This window comes from Aphelocoma coerulescens, chromosome 4 (assembly GCF_041296385.1).
Source record: "Aphelocoma coerulescens isolate FSJ_1873_10779 chromosome 4, UR_Acoe_1.0, whole genome shotgun sequence".
Classification (NCBI taxonomy): Eukaryota; Metazoa; Chordata; class Aves; order Passeriformes; family Corvidae; genus Aphelocoma; species Aphelocoma coerulescens.
In genome coordinates this window covers 27,907,626-27,922,079 of record NC_091017.1, presented here as the reverse complement: position 1 = coordinate 27,922,079, position 14,454 = coordinate 27,907,626, and the positions used below count along the sequence as shown (strand labels likewise).

General features: G+C 38.9%; 1 protein-coding gene across 2 annotated transcripts; it reads left to right on the top strand.

The window, feature by feature from the left end:
• Positions 1-426: 426 nt before the first annotated feature.
• On the top strand, positions 427-14,420 carry BDH2 (3-hydroxybutyrate dehydrogenase 2). Of its 2 annotated transcripts, none has more exons than XM_069013274.1 (10): positions 427-564; positions 2,036-2,116; positions 3,633-3,711; positions 5,671-5,767; positions 6,301-6,409; positions 7,570-7,630; positions 8,272-8,385; positions 8,882-8,940; positions 10,163-10,255; positions 14,285-14,420. In XM_069013274.1, exons 2-10 carry the CDS (start codon positions 2,045-2,047, stop codon positions 14,315-14,317), a joined length of 717 nt encoding a protein of 238 aa, XP_068869375.1. In that variant the 5' UTR covers positions 427-564; positions 2,036-2,044; the 3' UTR covers positions 14,318-14,420. The 2 variants fall into 2 exon arrangements, with proteins under 2 accessions (XP_068869375.1, XP_068869374.1); XM_069013273.1 differs by lacking the exon at positions 14,285-14,420 and adding an exon at positions 11,505-13,612 and having other exon boundaries at positions 451-564.
• The last annotated feature ends 34 nt before the right edge of the window (positions 14,421-14,454 follow it).

Here is a 14,454-nt window from a genome sequence, read left to right as displayed (position 1 = left end):
GAAGTTTAGGACACCAAATTCTTTAATAATACTATCAGGTAGCTTTAAGTGTGGTTTGAGCTTATAGCTAAATTCGTTTGTCCTAGAATTTTTCAGTCTAATGATATTAATTCTGCTTTAAGATATGCAAGTTAAACCACTAGAAACAAAAGATATATTGGTAAATCACCAGTTTAACAACAACAAAAAATAATCCTGTAAGTATTGTCCTGGTTTAGAATTCGATAGTTTATATTGCAAAAAGACATTGCTTGGAAAAGATGTTTGTGGCCTTTTTTTGGTGGGAATCCTACTGATGTCTTGAATTCCCATGGTAAGAGGGTCAGCTAATGCTAGTGATCCTTTTGTGTCCTTGCCTGTGCAGGAGAAAAGTAACACTTTTTTAAAATCCCGAGTTTCACTAGATGGCAGCATCTCAGTGTTTCAACAGGAAATTACGTTCCTATAGAGAAACTCAGCATTTGGACTACAACTCCCAAAAAGCACAGTAAAAAAACCACAAACCTCTAGCACTTCCTTTGTCCAAGGGTCAGTAAATATAACAAAGCTGTTTGAGATCTCTTGGTGAGTGACTATATTAATAATTCTTTGTAAATGCTTCACAGAATCGGTATGGCAAATGTTTATAAAACCTGATGGTTAGATTGAAAAATGTATTTATAATGCATTTTGCTTCCCACACGTTAAGGTGATTTGGGGAAGTGCTTGAACTGATCCAGATGGCTTTTGGAAAGGAAAAGAATTTTTCCATTAAGTGCTTCAGAAGTCTGATTTGTTGAATCTGTAACCTTCAGGAAAACAGTTTCGCTGCAATTTTTGTCAGGAAAAACATCTAACAAAACAGAATTTCTGATCAAAATAAGAGAAATTAATAATTTATTCAAAATGTAGGGCACTAAATTCGATTTACTAATCTGAGTCACAGCATGGATTTGAGCATCTCTAGAGGACAGCATTGGCTGCTAACATAGGGAAGATTATGGCACCTTTATCTTTATTTCCCAGTGAAGTACTTGGTGTGTTGGACTTATGTGTATATTTAAAGTCTTTGTCTTCTTATGACACCTTTCCACATCTGTATCTACACAGACGAAGTTGCTCAGAGGATTATGTAAATGAAGGAGTTCTGCTTATGGGGAACTTGGTTAACAAACTCCAGATACTGCACTGTGACTGGAACACAGCGACCTCACTTTTTAGGAAGCTCTTTGGAGCATCCTATTAAGTAACTTTCTCCTTAAATAACCAAAAATCTACAGGAGTGAGAGGATGGTGTTTGTTTTTACTTGTTTGTCTGTGTTTCTGTATGCTGTACTTGATTAAACCTAATATAGCACTTAAACTTGTGTGCTGGGGCTGAACAGGGCTGTATTTTGCCTTTTGGCTGCTCCATACAGCCTAAGGTAGCAGCTCCTAGAGGTTCCCAACTGTCCCAAGCATGCTCAGTGTACCCTGACAACAAGGAACAAGAGGCAAGATGGGCACCTTCACCCCCCCACACTCTCTTGCTTCATTAGGGCTGGGAATCCACTGTGCTGGAAGATTCCTAAGACAACTGAGAGCAGATACCAAAGCCCAGGGTATTGTGTGGAATTTATTGCAGTCCAGGAAGTTGAAGAGTTTGGAGTTTGAGAGAAACAGAAAACAGACCTGCTTCCTAAGAACACCATGGAAACATCTACTGGAAACAGTAGAGCACGAATTATTGCTGTTTCATCCTGGCTTTTTCTTTTGCCTGTTTAAAAAAATATAAAATCCAATTTCTGTTATAACGAAGCTTAACTTCTGAGCTCAAATGCCTTTAGATTTCTTGAGGTCCTTACATATAACAAAAACCAGAAGGTTGGGGCAGCCCTGCCCCTCAGAACCCTGGATAACTAAGGGTCACACTGCAGCTTAACAGGACAGTTGTGATGGCAGAGGTACACCCTGGATTGATGATGTCTAGTTTTGGGAATGTGTTTGCATCTGCTTCCTGGGGCTGGTGTTGGCTTATGTTTTTGTTAAATTTCTGTGCCATCCCCTGCCTGCACAGGTGAGCACCATGGGGCGGCTGGATGGGAAGATCATCGTGTTGTCTGCAGCAGCACAGGGCATTGGCCGAGCAGCTGCTATTGTAAGTTGGAAAATGCTTGTTCTGCTGTGCCTTTGCAAGGTCTCTCATTCTAGCTTGTCCAATGTCACCTGCACCAAACCAATTCTTGAATGAATAAACCATAGATGAAGCCAGAACTACACAGTGAAAAAATCAGGGAATAATGTAGCCACTCTGCTGTAGCATGCAGGCTTCGTGCTGTTTGAATTTATGAAGATCTTCAACTCTGAGTGGAGATGTTAGATAATGATAAGAACAAGATTTGAAGACAGCTGCAACTGCTTTTCTAACAATATATGGTTAGTACTGTCTGTACCTTTTATCCAATATCTCTTGCTTTGTTCTGGGAGGAAATAGAGATGACAGAGGGAGTATTTCCTGTTCTAAGGCTGGATACTGTGAGGACCCCCTATAGTAAAGCCAAGATATTTTACCTATATTCATGACTGACGTAACCAAGTCTACAAGATACTAACAACACAGCTACAGCATTGTTCACAATGAGCAGCTGTAAGAAACCCTTTACAAAGTTTGTTTGATTACTGTTAAACAAAATTCAAGGTATGTATTAACTTTCCAGTTAGTCTGTAACTCCTTTTGACCAGTTCTTCTCCTGCTACTTCTCTTTTCCATGGCAAATAAAAAACCCAGTAGAGTTACCTCGTTATCTCTATAATGTAATCAACAACTCAGGAAAAGCTCCTGTAGGATTTTTGCCAGACTCGTTGGTTTCTCACACATGTGGTTAAAAACAGAGAAGACTGGTGATCTTTATGTAAGAGAAGACTCTTACATAAATCACTCAGTCCAAGGAGCAGGTAATCTTCCTGATGGTTTCACTTTGTAAATACCCAGCAAGCCATGGAAGGCTGGTACATTTAATGTCACTATCCTCTTAAGTTGCACTTGAGACACTTATGCTGAAGATGAGGGGCTACAGTCCAAGATGCCAGAATACTTTTGACAGAGTTCACTTTCTTAGCTGTTGATTTATCAGTAATTGCTATACAAAGAAAAAGGCTTTTGAGGAGAGCATCAAAAATGAACCAATGTCTCTGGTTAAATATCAGAAGTCATGCTGCTTTTAATGTTCTATGCCAATGATTTGGATACAAAGGATTTTGTTAAAAATAAAAAATTCCTGGTTTATGACTTCTGCCTTTGCCTGTCAGATATCCTAACTTCATTTAAATCTAACAATGCAGACAATTCTAGCCCTATATTTATAATGTGCTTACTAGTGCAGCTAATAAGGACAATAATAATATCCATTATCTTAGTCTAGTTACTGTTCTTTATTTATGGATTTTACTTTAGGAAAAACACCTTAAATCTGTCTTATCATGCAAAGTTACATAGTTATAACTATATCACAGGATGTGTGCAACTCCCTGATATGCCCAGAATGAAAACAAGAGATCAGCTGCCTTCAGCCACCTTCTATTTCAAGCCAAAAAGGACCTGAAAAGAAAACAGATTTTATTTCTGGTACGGTCTGGAATATCTAAATATAAACTGCTTCTCTTGTATTGTCCAGGCTTTTGCTAAAGAAGGAGCCAAAGTCATTGCTACAGACATCAACGAGTCTAAACTGCAGGAACTGGGAAAATATCCAGGTAAACAGCCCTACAGCAGGCATTGGTTCAGCTCTTACAAGTTTTGTGTAGGCTGTCTGAGATACATATTGAGGATAGGAAACTTCAAAAAGCCAGAAAAAAGGAAAATATCCAGACTAATTCTTTAGATGTTGGCATGGCTTTATTCTGTGGTGTGAAGTAGCAGAGATTTAGCATGTAAAATATTGCAACATCAGCGTATCAGACAGACCACTATTCCAAGCATGTGGAATAACTGATTTTCTTGTGCCACAGAAGAAGCTGGTATTTGTTTGCCAGAACAGCACCCATTTCAGTTACCTTTTGGCACCACTAGGCTAATTGTCAAGTGCATCACTCTGGAAGGCATGGAATGCTTTTCTCTGATCAGGAGAACACCCCACATACAGGGTATCTTGCATTTCTATGGTCCATACATAACTATCCTTCTAATGCATTCCATACTGACTTGTAGGATCCATATATCTTCAGAAATTTAATTCTAGCAACACTGGATACACCTGTTCTGTTTGTACAAATGTTCAGACATGAAAGGTGCTTTTCTACTGGCACCACAGGAACATGATTCAAGGAGCAGGTTTTGCATAGATGTGTTTCTAATTTTAAGTGTCACAAGTGGGGCATTACATTAAAAAGTATTTTTTTCAATATTGAAATAAAAAATAAGACTTGGATATATTTTACAGCTGAAAATGCTTCTAACTTGATTTGAGAGAAGAAAGTGGATTTAATGAATTCCTACTACAGGGTGACAGTAAAATACAGAAAAACACAGCTGGCACAGCTTTTAGCCTGACTATCAGTCTTTGCCAACTGGAGTTCACCACAAGAAATCCCTTTGTAATTCTCTGGGAACTTCAGGGCTTTTCAGGTTCCTTCTGAGGGTGTTTAGGAAAGTGTTACATTTTTTCCCTCTGCTAGTATGATCACAAGGAAAGAAATAATTTTCCATATACTCAGCGCCATTTCCATCCTTTAGACATTAGTCAACCTATAGTTCATCAAGAATTGACACATTGTGGTCTTTGAATTTTATCCAGAAGAGGTAATTTCAATGTGCTATTAATCACTAGTCTGCAGTCTGATTGAATACACAAATCTCTTCAAAAGTGTCTGTATCATTTAACTAAGGCATAGAAAGCCTATTCATGGACTTGTCACTTTGGCTTCAAAAAAACCAGGGTTTTATCCATTTCAAATCAAATTCTCCTTTAATTTAGACAACACTCACATGCTTTACAGACAGCTTTACAGTACTTCATAGAATCATATCTTCTGGGTGAGACTTCTGGAGGCTATGTAGTCCCATCTACTGCTCAAAGTGGCACAGGTTAGAGCAGGTTGCTCAGGGCTGTGTTTAATCAAGTTCTGAACATCTCTAAGGATGGAATTTCCTCAATAACCTCTGCAGGATCCTGTTCCAGTGTGCCTGCCCTCATGATTTTAATAATTTATGCAAAATAATTTTTCCTCATGAATTAAGTTAGATAAAACTCATTGATGATATCATCAACCACACATGAGAATGTGGCGTGTCATGTCACTGTAAGACATGTGCAACTAGTGTCTTACAGTAATTCCAAGTAATTGTTATTCTATGATAATGAGCATGAAAGTTTATCATGATTATATAGGTTCTGTAATTCTTTCGTGTGAGAGTACAGTGGAATTCCAATTTATTGGAATGTTTTTATGGTAAATTATGCTAGCTCATCTGCTTGTATCACTCTGTATAACAATTAAAAACAGTTGATCATTTTAATTCTCTCCTGAAATTTTAAATAGCATGACATGCTGTCCCAGTTTAACCATTGCACTAACTTCATCATTAAGTGTAGCTCTCACTGAATTGAATCCTCACTGAATAGCTCTCACTGAAGTGCAATCCTCAGCACATCAGAAAAATAATCAGCTTATCCTTAGTCAAATACATTGAAACAAATACCATGTGTTTCCCAGGCATTCAAATACGGGTTCTGGATGTCACCAAAAAGGAGCAGATAGAAAATCTGGCCAAGGAGATTGAAAAGATTGACGTCCTCTGTAACATTGCAGGGTAACCAGACTCTCTTTGCTACTACTATTTTTCTGTTTTTCCCTGTCCTCCAGAGCTACTTTCTATTACTTCAATGCATTTTATTTCTTATGTTTTAATGGATTTTATACCCTTAATACAAAATTTCATGTGTTTTCATCAAAACTGACCTTTTGTGCACAGCCACATAACCCAGGCCAAGATAGAACAGCTCTGGAATTTATGTTTTCCCTATTCTATGGGTACCCTGTACTGATGCTTTGGCCCTCCTTAGCACAACAGTGAACAAAGATGACAGTCTGCTAGTGCTCCAGTTTGGTTTTTTTAAATTCTTCTATTCCCAATCATTTTGTTGCACATATTGAGTCTGCATTGTGTTCTTGATACTTATCAGAAGAAACACACTGCTACTTGCATTCTTCAAAAGAGCTCTTATCCCTCCTTTTCAAGGTTGGAAAAGTTAACCTCTACAAAATAGTAGTGGGAAAAGGGCCATAAAAAGCCATAGAAATGTAAATGACAGGCTGTAATCCACTTCATGCATTTATTTCGAGGTTTGTTCATCATGGAACCATTCTGGAGTGTGAGGAGCAAGACTGGGACTTCACAATGAACCTCAATGTTCGCAGCATGTATCTAATGATCAAGACGTTCCTTCCAAAGGCAAGGCTTGGCTGCCCATGACTTTTAGTCTCTGCTGCATTGTTTAAAGTGTGAGAAATCAGAGTTGTTGCCCCTGTGACAATATACAAAATACAAGTGTGCAGCTTTGGATAGGGGAGCCCTTAGATTACAGTGATCCCACCGTAAAACATTCTCTGCATTGCATAATATTTCAAGTAGAAATATTTATCTAAAGGATATGGCAGAGAATATTTATCTGGGGAGTTGACCTATGTAAACTAGCTAAAATACTTCAGACTTTATGCAGAGCAGTGAGGGAGCCATTGCAATATAGTGCTAATGTATTATACTACAGCACACATCTGCACAATACTACTGCTACAAAATATTTAAAAATAATGTATATTAACATGAATTTTATACAGCTCTGGAGACTGTCATGTGGAGAAATTCAGGGACGCTGATGCTAACAGGCTGATTAGAGCAGAACAATTCAATGACTGTAGCACCTCGAGGATCCTTCTTTGGTTTTACATAATCACTAGGTTTGGGTCTGCAAGAACTGGTGGACTGAATAAGGTGTTTGCATTCCTGTAAATGCAAAGGCCAGGTTTGAAAGCTGTGACCATGGCTGGATGACAACTACTCTATTCAGTATTGTTCCAGATCTTTTTGCTTGGTTGATTTGGTTTTTCATTTGTTTGGGGGTAGGTTTTTTCTTAGATGAACTTAATTTTCAAAGTTTGGGGTTTTTTAACAACTTTGGGCATATCAGGTTTTAGGATGCCTAAAAAGGTCATAACTTAAAGAAAATTAGCTGCAATTCACAGATGCTAGAGTGTTGTGCTTTAGTCTTCTCCAAAACAAGAAGAGTTTGAGTGGGATCAGTGAGTTGCTGCATTAGTAGATGGTATGAGCAGATGTCTGTGTAGGGTAACTTACTGTGGTGACAAGAGAGCAATGATGTAGAGGTGGTGACCTAAGAAAAAATCCTTTCCTGGCATAGTTTTCAATCCTGACATGGCTCAGGGGAACTGAGTGAGAATTTCAGACTTTGCACCTACCCATGCCAATTAAGCTTTGTTACCCTGAGTATCAGGTGCATGTAGGGCTGCTCTGTGAGTTGCTGTGGGCTATTTTGCTGAACCTGCAGATGACAAAATAGTTTGCATTCAAGTGATGTAAGTACTCTTTTGCAGATGCTTAAACAGAAATCTGGAAATATTATAAATATGTCTTCTGTGGCATCCAGCATCAAAGGTCAGTAGCTTGCTAGAGGTCCTTATATAAATCTTTAAGATGATGGATACGCAAAATAAATATTGCACAACGATATTTCTAAATCCTGTGGAGGGATGCAGTAAGAAAAAAAAGTGAACACATTCAACTCAAACATAAATTCAAGGACACAGATGGAAAATTGCAGAAACTCCAAGATCCTTACCTCCAAGCTTTCTCAATGTTTTGTTGCATCCTTTTTACCAGTTTTTATTAACTAAAAAGGAATTCCTTCCAGTGGTATCTTGCTACATATGTTCTTCAGAGATAAAATGAAGAAATGACAATTAGATAAGTGCTGTGACTATGCTTTCAAAGGAAGCCTGATCATGACTAACAGATGGGTTTCTGCTGTTCTTCAATCTTTGCTGCTTCCTACATTTTCTAGACTACTCCCCAGACTTACACTATTGAAAGATTGTGTGCTTTCCTCTGGTGTATACCTGAGTAGAATTCTAGCAGTTGGCATTCTAGCTAGCCTGCCTTTATAGAGAGGCTACAGTTGCTACAGGAAATGCTGGAGTCCAGAAGCAGGTGCATATTGAACAAAGTTGGCTCTTCCTTTTTTCTTTTTTTCTTTCTAACTATGTTCCTGTGCTGCCTTAACATGGACCTTCTGTTAGGGGTTGTGAGCAGGTGTGTCTATAGTACTTCAAAGGCAGCAGTTATTGGGCTCACAAAGGCTGTGGCTGCTGATTTCATTGAACAAGGCATCAGATGCAACTGCATATGTCCTGGTAAGTGTTCCGACATTATTCTGTAAACTAGGAGCAGATGCTAGAGGGCCAGGTTTAGTTTGGCTTTTTTAAACAAAGAATAGACTTGCAAGTGGCAACTAAAGTTACCAGCAGTCTAAAAGAGCATGCTTGAAAGGCTTAATATAGAAAAGTTGTTATTCTGTATGTTTAGTCTGATTAACCTATTATTTGCATTTTATATATACATTACACAGTATTTGAATGGTTGTTTTCAAAGATCCAGCCTAGGAAGTTAGAAGCAGGCAAGAGCTTGCTAACAATGTGACCATTGTTGAACCATCCAAAAAGTATTGAATCTAATTCTCCAAACTCTTGCCTTCTACTGCAATTTAAAATTCTGTACTGTATTAGTAGCTTTGCAGTCTTTCTCCTGAATTATATTATGAAGTTACACCTAGAAATAGAACAAATAGAACAAATAAACTTTTGTCATGATTGCTGTTGCAGTTAACACTGAACTTAAAATTTTGCTTAGGAACTGTTGACACACCGTCTTTACAGGAAAGAATCCAAGCCCGGCCTGACCCAGAACAGGTGAGAAAGCAATTTATTAGCTTGGTCACGTGTGTATATATGTTTAACGCTCTTTTAAAAAAAAAAAATTTAGGTGCACTTCTGTCCATATTCTGATGTTCTCAATTTCAGAGTACTGTGGGTAACTTAACATTACTGTCTCCTTTGAAAGTGTGGTCAGCTTTTACTTGCAACAGAAGCCTTAAGGCCAGACCAGAACTGAAGCCTCAGAAGGATAATACTGCTTAGTGAATGCAGAGGGTCTCTCATCCATGAAAGCAACTCCAAGTGTAGGTTACAGTATCCAGTGCAAAACCAGAGGACATTTTCTATTGTGGCATGTGTCAGCCACAAGGTAGTGCAAAAACATGACAGACAGAGCATTCTGGCTTATGCATTTCAACATTATTTGGGATGCTTATTAGGTAGCTGCAAGTTCTCATTTGAAGGACATGTATGGAAGAGGGCTTCGGTGGATCGGTGCCGCGTTTGTCCCAACTGGGTCCCTCGTGGAGACGCTCAGGCGGCGCTCTGCCAGCACCCACACGTGCACACGATCTCACCTTCACAAGTAGTCACGAGCAGCCACTCACACCCACAGCTGATGTGTGAACCAGAGATGAAGAGGCGAGAGGGGCTCTCTCCATGCAATTCCGAGGCGTTTAATCACAACACACCCGAAGGGGACACAGGCAAGAAGAACCCAGAACTGAAAGCCCGTGCGGGTTTTATCCCGAGATAAAACTGCTCCCAAAGGTGGGCAGAGCATCCAAAACCAATAGTCTGAGGGCTAGGGGACAGAGGCAAGGTTGAGTGACATAACAGGGGCCAATGGGAAAAGGGATGGGAGGGGGGAGAGGGCCAGTGACCAGCAGAATCTAGACAAAGAACTTTCTAGCACAGTGTTGTAGGGAGAGATCACTTTTAGGGTAACTTGGGGGTGTAAAGTGGACTTAGCCACCGCAACAGACATGGGAATATCTACCACCAAAGGAAGAAGGATTTTTTGTTGGCTTTATTCTGGAACTAGAGATTTAGGTGCTGTCTAAAAGCCTCCTACTTTTTTTCAGCCTGAAATTAACACTGCTGTTGATTTTATATTTTTTCTAGCATTAAATCCCTACTTGGTGCACTAAAGAAAGTTATGATTAGAGGCCTGTTTCCAATATTGCTTTGTACATGTCAATAGATTAAAATAACTGCTTTTTTATTTTTGATATACCAAATGCTTTTGTACATCCAGGCACTGAAAGACTTTCTGGCTAGACAAAAGACTGGCAGGATGGCAACTGCTGAAGAAGTGGCCCATCTCTTTGTCTACCTGGCCTCTGATGAAGTAAGTATAGACAATAAAATGTCCTGTCACAGAATCCCATGCTACTTTGCTGCCTCACAGTAGGGAGGGTATTTGTTTCAGGATGATTTGTATTGTCTTTGAGCTGGATTTTTACAAAAATAAAAAATTATGTTCTACCGAGTTCAACCTGCAATACAAAAAGTACTCTGAATGTTGATGTTGATTGCAAGGCATTGGGTGTTCGGTGTGGTAGCCTGGTGGTTTCATGTCACCTGAGGAAACTGACTGACCCCAGATCATCCTGAATGGTAAAGAGAAATGAGCTTGTCAGCTTTACTAAGCTTGCACCATGGCTAGATCATGTTTTAAGGAGGTAGAATTAGAAGTCATCCCCTACCTTTACTCCAGTTGTGTAGAGCTGCTGCTGGAGATTTTAGCTAATGCTCAGGGTGAATCTGCCATTCCAGCATAAGGAAAACAACAGACCCACCGTGGTTGTCACACACCAGACTCTTGATGACCGCTGCAAACAGCACCAACACTAATGAGCACACACCAACGTTATTTCAGCTGCTATAAATTTACTGAGACTCAGAAACTGGACTGGATTTGTCTGGATGTGTCCAGCAGTCCTAATGTCCATTGTCAAAATACTTCAATTGATTTAGTTCAGTATTGATGTTGCTATCTATCAGTAATCTGTTTCTCAACTTCATCTTGGTTTTAGTATTTCCATAACACTAATAATTTTTTCCAGTCTGCTGCTTCCTGTCTGCTCACAGAGTTTTCAACCATGTGTAAACAGAATTCCATTCTTTCAGTATATTCAGCGTGTTTCAGCACTAACATAGGGAAGAATCTCAACAGCTCAGTTGCTTACCCCACTATCTGTATAGTCCAAGTTTTCAATTAGGTCCCATTATAATTATTGGCTGACCTGGTCAGACTCTGCTCAGCAGGACGGAGCTTATAACATCATAGTGTATTTTTTCCTGCAGGTAAGATACCTGAAGTCTAGCTTTTGTAAATTTCTATTCTCAGGATGTATTCTCATCCTAATGCCTCTAATAATATTTTTTCCACACTTCCTTGAATTAAGTAAAAGGCTTCAATTTCTATGTTTGTTTCTATTTAGATCTTATATTACTTATTCAGGTATTTCTGTAAAACAAAATATAAGGTGCGTAAAAAGAAAGCAGATTTTTTAATTTAAAGAAAAAGTGTTTCCCTATAATTAATAGCCATGAAAAAATTACTTCAAATCATTGTTTATTTTATGTAATTTCAGTCTGCCTATGTGACTGGTAATGAACTAATCATCGATGGAGGATGGAGCTTGTGATTGACTCTACCTACAAATGGAAATTCATACTATGATGGGCAAAAAATGAGGACGGTGTTTCTTGCAAAGACTGAGATCATGCATGTGATGTCTTTCCAAACAAATTTGCTGCAAGCTCTCTCTAGATTGATCTTACTCATTAACTTTTCCTTAAATAGAGAAACATTGGAGTAAAATACACTTCATGTGGCTTCAATTTATGGCAACTCCAAAAACATGAAAGAACAGCAGTTTAATGTTTAAGAGTTCAGGGGGCTAAAAATATTATTCAAGGTACAAAATCTGAGTTGTGTTTTAAGCAAATCTGAGTGAAAGGAATTAAGTATTATCTTTATTCTCATCTTACAAGGTCTTTGGAAATTCTCATCTTACAAGGTAGATTTTCATGTACAGGAACCACTATGCAAGGCCATTATTCCAGCAGGCATGGAATGGGGGGTATATGTGAGAGAAGTATTCTTAAATACATAGTTGGATCTTCATGAATATGCTTGACTTGCAGCACAAAAGCAAAAGGAATGGATTTTACCACTCTAGAGAGTTAATATATTCTTCTCCAAAATGATGTACTGATATTGGACAAATTCAGTAAAATCTCTTGCTAGGTGCTACACTTTGGTGCTCTATGCCTTATTCTCAAGTACCAATACAGCTCACTCTAAAGCACAAGGCAAAATTTCTCTGAAAAGGGCTGTTTGTACAAGAGTATGTGTTGATGTTTTTATTGTGATAGCACATGGTAGCTTTGATTCATGAAATAGAAACCTATTCTTGTCAAGTTTCACACTCCGGGGAAAAACACAGGTCCTGACCCAGAGATCTAAGACAATGAATACCCTGAATTCATAAAGCATTTGTTCTGCTAACATACTGCTTAAAACCAACATGAATGAGATGGTCTGACTGCCTGTAAATATGGTTACCTTTAACAATTGCACATAGCTCTATTTATCTACTTCATAAATGAAACTCTGTGTAATTTCAGACATATATTCATATAGATTATATATATGTGAGGGAGGAATTACAGAAGAAATGCTACTGAGTATGATTCATCAGTAATCAAAGCGCAGGAAAAATGTACAATATTGTGTGTGTGTGTGTTTCTGTAACAACAGCTGCCATGTTTATAAAATTATTATTAAGCTTTTCAATATCAGCTGAAGCATTAATATAAATTATTTGATTTCGAAGATAATGAAACACATCTAGTTAAAATCTGGCCTCTTATTCTAAAATAACTATATGTAAATGTAAATTTTTCAAATGAGACAAGTATTGTGAATGTTGACTTCCTTGGGCTTATTATGGGTTTAACGTTTACCTTTAATCATGGCTGGAGCATTCTGACCTTGTGTGGTTTGTTTATGGGGTTTTAGAGAATTTAGTATTTCAATCAAGTGACCCTGGCAGCCAGGCAGGATCAAGTTGGGGCACAAATCCAAAGTTATCCGAAATGGTTTCATAAATGTTCACTAACATAAATTCAAACATTGAAAGTTAAGGCTGGCAGGACACAGTTTCAATGGTTTCAGAGTTTAATACGAAGGCTAAAGTCCTTCTTTTGCAGCAGGTGCAGAAGGCTTACCTTGAGAAGGGAAAACTTCCCCACTGCAGTAACACAGGGAGCTTGTACTGTGTATTCTGAAAATATAATTAAGAATCTGAGACAAAATTCATTATATTTACTGCATACTGGACATCATTACTTAACATTTCTAAGCTCACTTAGATGTGATTGTAGGTGATTGTAGTATACAGAGGCTGCTCCAAAATGGCTGCTGCTGTTGTTGTCAAAGCACTTGTGCAAGAGAGTAAGTACCACCTGCCTTTAAATTGCACTAAAGGCACAAAGGGCTTTTTTAGTGGTAGGCCAAGAATCTGGTGCACCAGAAAAATAAAAATCAGCAGAGCTTGCTGCCTCTGGCCTTATTAGCAGTGTTTTTCATAGAGGTGTTAACAGTTGCAAGTCTAAAATGTGTTCTAATGTCATGAGGTTTTTCAGCAGACTTGCTGGCATTATTAAAGGAAAATGCTTCTTAATGCTCTCATGACCTCTTAATTCCCTGGCCTGTTTTTAATGGAACTGGGTAATTCTCTTTGTTTTCCTTCCACCTCAGTGATAATATAAAGAGGCTTTTTGACGTTTCAGATTCTAGGTCAAAATTTTCTCTTGTGGCGGGGGAGGAATAGACTTCCCAGATTGAGAGTCCTTCTGGAAAATTTAATTTGATCAAAAAACGCTTTTGGATTTGTAGTCAGCTTAGTTCTGTGTGATGATACGATACCAGGAGCAAAGTAGCAACATGAAGCACTTGGCTCTGCTTTCAGATGCACTCAGTGCAGCTTGCATATTTAGGGTTGAGAAAAAGAGAGGGTGTGTCTCATTCCCTCATGTGCACTTACACATGAGGTAGATGAATTTGCTTTATCTTTAAGAAGTCGAAATGCCGTGATGGTAACAATATATATTTGGAAGCTGGTTTTGTTTGGGGTGGTTTTGGGGGTTGGTTTGTTGTTTGTTTTTTTTAATTCTCTTGCCTGCCCCTGAATTTCTTCTGCGTGCACACAGAGCAGAATCAGCAAGAGTTCCTTACCCTTTTCTTGCACCAAGCCTCCAACTCCTCCAGTGCTGTAGTCTGGGTTAAAGGATCGCGTGTAGCTTCCCCATGCATCTTCCACTGCCATGGGAAAGGCAGCACAGAAAGCCTTTTTCATGTGTACAGGATGCAATGAATGTCATGGAGGACTGGCTATGAAGGACACAAAAATCTTCCTCCTGGGCGCCCTGATACGTGTCCAAAGCCTTGGACGGGCTCAGCTCTGGCCCATCGCTCACACCGACCTGACAGCTCGGATCATGGCCGGTCTCCTGCCGCCTTTCCCGCGGTGCCCC

What these genes read in the sequence shown, in the direction of transcription:
- BDH2 (XM_069013273.1), top strand. Translation starts at nt 2,045, where the DNA reads ATGGGGCGGCTGGATGGGAAGATCATCGTGTTGTCTGCAGCAGCACAG. An exon ending in GGAACTGGGAAAATATCCAG is followed by an intron (nt 3,712 to 5,670) that starts GTAAACAGCCCT and finishes TGTGTTTCCCAG; the next exon opens with GCATTCAAATACGGGTTCTG. An exon ending in GTCCTCTGTAACATTGCAGG is followed by an intron (nt 5,768 to 6,300) that starts GTAACCAGACTC and finishes ATTTATTTCGAG; the next exon opens with GTTTGTTCATCATGGAACCA.